This window comes from Stigmatopora nigra, chromosome 13 (assembly GCF_051989575.1).
Source record: "Stigmatopora nigra isolate UIUO_SnigA chromosome 13, RoL_Snig_1.1, whole genome shotgun sequence".
Classification (NCBI taxonomy): domain Eukaryota; kingdom Metazoa; phylum Chordata; class Actinopteri; order Syngnathiformes; family Syngnathidae; genus Stigmatopora; species Stigmatopora nigra.
Window position 1 is genome coordinate 12262501 of NC_135520.1, and position 10000 is coordinate 12272500.

The 10000-nt window shown below is 41.1% G+C and overlaps 1 protein-coding gene across 1 annotated transcript in view; it reads right to left on the reverse strand.

Annotated features, from left to right (window-relative positions):
• Positions 1-10000, reverse strand: part of gja10a (gap junction protein alpha 10 a) — a 15766-nt gene that overhangs the window by 5088 nt on the left and 678 nt on the right. The window contains exon 2 of the mRNA XM_077731108.1: positions 1-944. This exon is cut by the window's left edge and continues 511 nt beyond it. Coding sequence (XP_077587234.1) covers positions 1-905 — 905 coding nt within the window. The 5' untranslated portion in view covers positions 906-944. The remainder of the gene's footprint in view (positions 945-10000) is intronic.

Here is a 10000-nt window from a genome sequence, read left to right on the forward strand (position 1 = left end):
TGGCTTGTTCTAAGCCCTGTGTAATGAGGGGGGTTTATATCTTCTGGTATTACTTTAAAGGTCTGAGTCAAAGGTCTATTGTAAGGTGACACATGGCTCATCATACAATGATGGGACAATGATGCTTTCCTCTTGGACTTAAAAATTATACTGTCATTTTCCATATATCTCTCTCCAGAGAGGGCCTTTTTGATTTTTCTGATGCCTATGTGCGATATTTCAAGAATGTTGAGAAAAAGTGAGACACCAGCGATGGCTATCATGAAAACCATGAATATGGTCTTCTCTGTCGGCCGAGAGATGTAACAATCTATACTATTGGGGCAAGGCAACCGCTCACATTTATACAGTGGGTCTAGTTGGACACCGTAGAGAATATATTGTCCAAGGATGAAGAACACCTCCACCACAGAGCGAGTAAGGATATGAATGATGTAGGTTCTCAAGAGGGATCCTCGTAGAGGAGCCTTTTTTACCTTTCGCTGTTCATCCAGCTTCCTCAGCTCCCGCTCCATTCGTTTATGTTCATCCAATGCCAATTCTGCCTCATCCATCTCTTCCTTCAGCTGTATTCGTTTCCTATGCCGTTCCTTCTCTAGTGATCGGATGCAGTAGAGGGCATGGCCCATGTAGACCAGTGAGGGTGCAGAAACAAAGATTACCTGCAACACCCAGAAGCGAATGAGCGAGATTGGGAAGGCACGATCATAGCAGACAGCTTTGCAACCTGGTTGGTCAGTGTTGCAGACAAACTCAGACTGCTCATCATCCCATACATCCTCCGCAGCTGCCCCCAATATCAACATGCGGAAAATGAAGAGAATGGTAAGCCAGATCTTGCCCACGATGGTCGAGTGAATGTGGACCTCTTCCAGGATGCTGCCCAGTAGGTTCCAGTCACCCATCGTCAGGTTGTCAACACTTTATTGCCATATGCCCTCAAGCTGAAGAGACAAAAGATAAGGATCTTATCAAACAGTGACCTCTAAAAGCCAGTTTAGGTATATAGTGGCATAAACATTTTATTTAGCAGTGCTATCAAAATACTACCATTTTTCATTGTAATAAAGCCTAAATTCATGGATAAAACCCTTTACAGATCCAGAACTATCGACAATGAGCATTTCACAGAGTTGCATTGTAATATGAATTTATTCATGCCTTCACCCTAATTGTGACAATTAATAATTTTGTGCTTATACTTATGAATGCTTCTACATCCAAAACTTTCAAGTTGCAAATGACCAATACAATATACTTGGAGTGCAGAAATATTACATGAATTAGTATTTTGACCAAATCATCCTCTTTATGCACATTGTCTTACTCCAAGCTGTATAGGCTCAATAGCCCACTACCAATTAATCATATCAGGTGATGTGCATCTTTGTAATTAGAAGGGATGTTGTGTCATCTCATCCACACCCTATATCAGGTGTGCATAATTATTAGACAACTTCATTTTCTTTGGCAAGATTACTCAGAAGCAGGACTTGGCAAGCCCTGAAAAGCCAAAAATAGTGATTTATGTATGCAGCACTCTTAAAATTGCCCAGCTTCTGAAGCGTGATTACCAACAATCAAGTGTTTCATTCAAATTAGTCCACATACGGTGCAAAAGAACGGCCCGGGAACTGATAAAAGTCAAGCATGCAGCTGCCAGGATGACACTTTCCACCAGTTTTGCCATAATTTTGGCCTGCAACATAACTGGAGGTCTCAAAAGCACAAGTGAATTCCTCAGAAACATGGTCAAATAAATAAATAAATGTATAAATAAATAATCAGACATAGGCATTGTCGTCATCATTGACTTGACAAAAAGCCTAGTAGTCATCATACCCTCAGCTGCGTATGACGAAATTGTATAGTGCTTCTCCACAGGTCCGCCATCCGAGGCAAGACCCCTTAACTGACATATTCAGACTTGTTAGCACTTGTGCAAGTTATCCTACTTGAAAAGATTAGAGAGGCCTGTAATTGTCAATATGAAAGACAGACTGGTGGAAAAAAAACACTAAAGCCACAAAGTGGTGACACGTGTGCGTGTACGTATACTTTTTCATACCGTTGGCTCATTAGCGATGCCACCAAGAAGCAATTGAAGAAGCTCCAGATTGATGTGGCCGTGATACCAGCTGCACCAAATGTATACAGGCCCTCGAGGTCTATTGGAACGCCCCATTTAAGGCCAACGTCCAAGAGTTCTACGAGAACTGGATGTTGCACGCCGAGAAGAGCTACACCAAATTCGGCAACATGCGAGCACCAACCGCTCTCCACGGCTCGAAGGATTGCCAGATTAATTGGTTTATGTCAGACGGCTCAATTCAGACTGGGTTTTCAACTTCTCCAGCAAGTGCGAGCCAATGCTGGTGACGATGAACGTAAACTTGATGTGAATGACGAGGACAGCTACAACAGCAACGTGTCGCTTGATTTTCACTGGTGAATTTGTAATTACTTAGCATTCATCCCCTTGTATTTGTGCCTATTCTTAAATAAATATGTAAAATGAAAATGAAAATCAGACATAGGCATTGTCGTCATCATTGACTTGACAAAAAGCCTAGTAGTCATCATACCCTCAGCAGCGTATGACGAAATTGTATGGAATGTACCGTATTTTCACGACTATAAGGCGCACATAAAAGTGTTAAATTTTCTCCAAAATAGACAGGGCGCCTTATAATCCAGTGCGCTTTAAATATGGACCAATACTAAAATTGTTATCATGATAAAGTAAAATTAATCAGTCGATAGGACAACTATGGCAAACAGCCCCTGACTCTACTATTTTCCCATAGAAAAAGTACTGCGCAGTGACCGCTGGGATATATAGTTTTTTTGTCAATACAAATGTGTGATATACAAATATGTAAATACAGAAATAGCACTCATTATTGACACTGCGGCTAAAAATATGATGCGCGAATAGTGGAAATATGGTATATGTTACCTGGTTTCTCTTTTCATCCATAAAATGTAGAGCATCTTCTCAAAATTCTGACCAGCTACTCAAAAAATAGAGCGGCACCCTCTAATTGAACGGCACTATGGGGGAAAGTTTGAAAAATAGAACGGCAAGCCGTTGAAGGAGGTTTTACGGTGTATAAATAGTGGGGTAAAAAAGTATTTAGTCAACCAACAATTGTGCAAGTTCTCCTACTTGAAAAGATTAGAGGCCGGTAATTCTCAACTGGGTAAACTTCAACCATGAGTAACAGAATGTGGAAAAAAATAGAAAATCACAATGTTTGATGTAAGAATTTATTTCCAAATTAGAGTGGAAATTATAGAAAATTGAGTATTTGGTCAACCTCAAACAAGCAAGATCTCTCGCTGTTAAAGAGATCTAACTTCTAAAGAGGTTTCAATCATTAGGGAAGCTCGGTGAGAATTATGTATTTTTTACCTCACCAGTGCGTTAAACACCGTTCAGCCGGTCCTACTGAGAGGGAAGCTGGAATTGGCTGGAGCAAGGAACCACCTAGCTGCATGGATCATTGACTTCCCTCTACTCCAGGCCGTTCCTGTCCGTCACTCCTCCAACAATAGCGGTGTCGTCAGAGAACTTCTGGAGGTGGCAGGTGTCTGTATTATGCTTGAAGTCTGATGTGTAGAAGGAAAGGAGGGATGGGGAGAGCATCGCGCCTTGCGGGGCCCCTGAGGTGCAAACTACCACATCAGAAATGCAGCCCTGAAGTCTCACATTTTGTGGTCTGTCAGTGAGGAAGTTGATGTTCCATGCTGCCAGGTGGTGCTTTACTCCCGCCTCTTCCAGTTTCCATATCAATAGGACTAGCTGAATGGTGTTGAATGTACTGGATATGTCAAAAAACATTATTCTCACTGTGCTTCCCATGCTCTCCCGGTGTGAAAGAGACTTGTGTATCAGGTAGGTGGTAGCAGCTTCCACACCAATGCCGGGACTATAGGCAAACTGCAGAGGGTATAGCCTTGCATTCATCAGGAAGCTGAGGTGATTCAAGATGATTCTCTCAATTGACTTGATCAGGTGAGACGTTAATGCTTCGGGGCTGAAGTGGGTTGGGCTCCCTGTGGTTCACAGTCTTTAGAAATGGGACAACATGGGAAGTTTTCCACAACGTGGGGACCTTCTGTAGACTGAGGCTGAGGTTGAAAATATGCAGGAACACTGATCTGCACAGTCCCTCAGTAGTCCCGAGCTGAGGCCGTCTGGACCGTTAGCCTTCCTTGCCTTGATCCTCTTAAGCTGATCGACAGTAATGCAGAGATCAGTGGGGGAGGAAGTAATGTGTGAGCGGTGGAAGAGGGGGAAGAAGATATAGGGGGAGTGGGGATTCTGGTCTGGGGGGTCAGGGGTTTGGGGGCAGAAGTGAATCTATTAAAGAAATGATTATTTCATTTGCCCACTTCCCTTCTCCGGGTCCCCTTCGCTGTTGCCTCCATGGCCCGAAATGGTCCTCAAGCCCCTGCAGACCTCTTTGGCGTCGCCTCTCTGGAGTTGGTTTTCCTGCTTCCACTTTTGGATGGCCTTTCCCTTCCTTATCCCTGTCCTCAACTCCTTCTGTTGCGATATACTCGGACCGGCCAAGTATACAGTAATACCTTGACATACCAGTGCCCCGACTTATGAGCAATTTGAGATAAGAGTAACATTTCAAGCAAATATCTACCTTGAGTTACGAGACAAATTTGGATATTCGAACATACAGCCGACGCAAGAGGCTGATGTCTTTCTCGCCGCAACCACCTCGTGTAAATGTCTCTACGACTTAGGTGGGCAAACCGGTCCTCGAGGGCTGCTGTGGGTGCATGTTTTTGTTGCAACCGATCCAGCACAGAACTCTAGCCAATGATATTTCGGCAGAAAACAAGCTGCACCCACAGTGGTCCTTTGTGTAATAGTTTGGCCACCCCTGCTCTACGTGCACTGGGCAGAGTGTTGCTTTTTTCCAACGTTTTTTTTACCCGTTAGTCAGTGCAGAGTGGTGTACGAGTGGCGGAGCTTGCTCACGAGAGGAACATAATACAGTGGTACCTCGACTTACGATCGTAATCTGTTCCGAGACTGTGATCGTATGACAAGCATATCGTAACTCAAGCGGACGTTTCCCTTCGAAATGAATTGAAAACAAATAAATTCGTTCCAACCTTGCGAAAAAACACCAAAAACAAGATAATGGATTGGAAAAAAGTTTCATTTCTTCGAATTCGCCATATATTGACAAAGTAATAAATAATGAGTGGTTTAATAGTAATAAAATGTGTTTAATAGATGTAAAATTAGATGCATTTCGCAGAGTGGAGAGACAATGACACACACGGAGGCAGAGGTGGGGGCTGTTCGATAAACTTTATCCACAGCAACAACACACTCGTAAACGAACAAACACATTTAAAATAACTTGGATAACTTTATACAGACATTCAACTTTTAATGTAACTTCAGACAAAACTGAATTCCAATTTAGTTTTAATCTTTTTACCCTTAGTTCAATGGGTTGACACCACCCAGACGCTCCATTGAAGTCTTCAAAATGAACGCATCAAGAGTTGTTTGTTTTTGCGTTGTGTCTCTTGAAGCCACGAGGGTTCTCTGCATTGTACACTAGTAGCGGCTTAATTTTACAGTCACCGGCCGCATTAGCACACAACGCAGTCGTTCATGGGTTTGTGTCCCGGCAATGCCTTCTCCTCTGCCACGATGAATGTTCGCCTGGGCATCTTTTTCCATAAAAGACCAGTTTCATCACAGTTGAAAACTTGCTGGGGGATTTAACTTTCCTCGGCGATAATCAAGGCCAATGTCTTAATATGTTCTTCTGCTTAAGGGTAGTTGGTTGACATATTCCTCTCGTATTGCCTAGCGAGCTCAGTAACACATAACCTACTCTCATATTTTTCAATTATTTCGTGTCCATTGTCAACGGTCGCCGTTCCTTTGCAGAACTCTGCTGATCCATAGTAATATTGTGTACCTGGTGTGTGAATGTAACCAACGCGAAGGGAAAAGCGGGTGGGTGGGGAAATGCAAAGTCCGCCCAGTGGTCGTAGAAATATTTTATACACGAAAGAGATGCAAAAAAAGCCACCTGGCTTGGTCGCATCACAACATTTTCATCGTATCTCGGGCAAATTATTCGATCGAAACGAAATTTTCGTTGTAAGACAAGAGTGTCGTATGACAAAATAATTGAAAAATATGAGATTGGGGTACGTGTTACTGAACTCGCTAGGCAATACAAGAGAAATACGCCAACCATTTCCACCATGTTTAAGCAGAAGAACGCATCAAGACATTTGCCTTGATTATCGCCGAGGAATGTTACATCCCAAGCAAGTTTTCAACTGCGATGAAACTGGTCTTTTTTTGGAAAAAGATGCCCAGGCAGACAGTCATCATGGCAGAGGAGAAGGCATTGCCGGGACACAAACCCGTGAAGGACCACTTAGCGTTAGCGTTGTGTGCTAATGCAAGCGGTGACTGTAAAATGAAGCCTCTACTAGTGTACAATGCGGAGAACACGCGTGCAGTAGAGAGACACAACATCAAGAAGGAAAACCTACAAGTGACGTGGCGCGCTAATTCTAAAGTTTGGAATACACGTATTGTGGTTATATTAGTGTGCGTCATTATCAAATATTTTGAAGACGAGGCATAAACAAAGTACTCTTGATGCGTTCGTTTTGAAGACTCCGGCAAAACGTCTGGGTGGGGTCAACCCGTAGAACTAAGGGTAAAAAAAAAAAGATTAAAACAATTAGAATTCAGTTTTGTGTGAAGTTACATTAAAAGGTGAGTGTCTGTATATAGTTATCCAAGTTAATTTAAATTTGTTTGTTCGTTTACGAGTGCGTTGTTGCCGTGGATAAAGTCCCCCCGAACAGCCCCCACCTCCGCCTATGTTTGTGTCATTGTCTCTCCCCTCCGCGAAATGCGTCTAATTTTACATCTATTAAAGACATTTTATTACTATTAAACCACTCGTTATTTATTACTTTGTCAATATATGCCGAATCAGAAGGAATAAAACCCTTTTTTCTAATCCAATATCCTGTTTTTGGTGTTTTTTCAGAGGGTTGGAACAAATTAATTTGTTTTCAATTCGTTTGATTGGGAAACGTCCGCTTGAGTTATGATGTGCTTGCCATACGATCTCAGTCTCGGAACGGATTACAATCGTATGTCGAGGTACCACTGTATATCACCGCAGTCACTGCGCAGTACTTTATCCATGGGAAAATAGTAGAGTCGGGCTGCTTGCGGTAGTTGTCCTATCGACTGATTTATTTTATTTTATCTTGATAACAATTTTAGTATTGGTCCATATATAAAGTGCACTGGATTATAAGGCGCCCTGTCTGTTTTGGAGAAAAAATGTGTCAATACACTGGGCGCTTCTTCAGAAAATAAACCAGTCATTCAAGGAGTCAGGGCCATAAAAAATGGAATTTAGTGCACAAACAAGGCACACCGACTGATTGGGCGCATTGACCATTTTAGAGAAAATGTTACACTTTTAAGTGTGCCATATAGGTGTGGAAATATGGTACTTCCCGTTGGAAAGTGGTCATCCATTATCCTATTGTGAGGACATTTGTGTGATTTGATAGATCTGAAAATACAACTTCAGGAGTAGGTTAAGAAAGAGTGAAATTGATTTAAATAGGAAATAGGTTTATTATCGGACTGCAGGATGGTTGGAAAATGCTGTTGGGTTAATTCTGTATTACTATTATACATATATGTGTAGTAATTCATTTCTTTGTTAAATCATTCTCCCTATTGTTCGGAAAGTGCTGTCTGGTCCACTCTCACGTGGACTTCTTATTCAAGGATTGTTTATCCTACATCTCACCCAGTATCGGGCTCTGAGGGCTGTTGATCGGGAGCCAGCAAGGACTTGGGATATCTGCCCCTTCCATAACACTCGTATAGTGTGCATACCTCGTGACGCACTTCGGGCTTCTTTATGTAATTGTTATATGATTTTTAGGTCAAATGAAGGCGTGATTGTTTTAATCCAAATGAGGGTTGGTTTTAGTTTCCTGTTCTGTTATTGTTAAAATACCTTGATTGTTATTATAGTTACAGATGTTGTTTTTGCATACGCATGTTGAATTAATAAACAACCTTGTAATTGTTTTAATTAATGGCCTTAAAGCCGTACGCGAATTACTGTTCGAGAGGATACTTTCAAGACAAGGGGGAAGTCTTGTTGCTTTGCTGTATCTTCCCTTAATGTCCTTATCCATGATGCAATCTATTTAATTAAATGTCAATAATTGAATAAGATGTCTGCCTACAGTGATTGATAATTACATCGAAAGGGTAATTATTCATGAACCTATTAAATGCTCAGACAGCTATGAACCTCTCACAGCATGCCTTCCTCGCAATTCTCTCTGAATGAACACTAGGTCAGTCTTTATATTGGAATACAGAGTAATGTCTAACACAGTGATGTAGGACAGAGTTTGTGTAAACAAAACTTTGGGCTAATATGGTTAGACATTTGCAGGTTTAAGTTGTATGCAAACACGATATTTTTAAAGCTCACACAAAATGCAGCAGCTTATCTTATATTGCGCGATTCGAACGTGGTTCCAAAGTGAGTTGGCCACATCCCACAATACAAGGAAACAATTGCAAACCCTGTTAGCCAGCCTATGTTACATTTCGTCAGGCTAAATAACAATTGCAAGGGCAGCTTGTTAGCTATCTTACATTTCGTGGTGCGAACAAACAATTGCAAGGCCAGCTAGTTGGCCTATCTTACATTCCACTGTCTTAACAAACAATTGTAAAACCAGTTTGGCTACATGGTCCGGCATGAACAAACAATTATTAAGCCAGTTGGTTTTTCTACCCTACAGATCATCTTTGGAATATTTTGAAGGGAAGACAAAAAAGAACATTTGAAATTGGCAAGGAAAGCAGTTTCAGAGTACAATGCTAACCTTGTATAATAGTTTTTTCAAACATTATCATGCATATTCTATTATTTTGTGATTACATTATTCATGTAAAAGTGTACTTTCTGTATCACACAATTGTATTTAAATGTTCTTTCTTGTTGGTGGTGATTCACATAAGGATACTGAAGTCCATATAGGGATTTTTGTAGCCAGTCATACAGATTCATGTGGTCTTAGGTATGAAGGTATGAAGCCGTTGCAATGAAGGGTATTGTGAAGAAATGGCGTATGATGACAATCGATATTAAACACGAAATAGTCGAAAAACATGAGTGGTGTACGCGTAACTGAGCTGGGTCGCCAATACTTCTGGAGAAACAAGTTATAAAGTTTCGTTGCGAGCGTACCCATCAAGTCTCTCTCTCTCTCTCTCTCTCTCTCTCTCTCTCTCTCTCTCTCTCTCTCTCTCTCTCTCTCTCTCTCTCTCTCACTCTCTCTCTCATGAACTCCACGTTGTATTTAATGTCTCATTTTATTATTAAACATCATAACCACTAGTTATTTGTTCCTCTGTTAGTGAATGGTGAATTACAACCATAAAAATGTTTTTCCATTGTAATATCCTGTTTTTAATTTGTTTTCCAGAGGGTGGGAACAAATTAATTTGTATTATTTAATTTCTGGGAAACGTTGATTTGAGATACGAGTAAATCGACATACGACCTTAGTTACAGAATGCATTAAGCTGGTATCTCAAGGTATGACTGCATATATATACTTCTGAATACATCAAAATGTATATTGAAGACCATTTGCAAAGATCTAAAATGTAAAGTTATTTGAACATTCAACTTTTTTTAGTAACAGAATGTTTGCAATGCACACTGTGCTCAGCACACATTGGGCAAGGGGTGGGCTCCACCTTGGACTGTTTGTCAGTCAATTGCAGAACAAAAAAGCATCCCCATTTAACATGTCTACTCTTCACTGAACCTAATGTGCAAGGATTTTAAACATGAAAGAAAAGCCGTGGGATTGAAGGAAACCGCAACAAGCAGGAGCAAAACATGGAAAGAGCTTAGATTCAAAATCT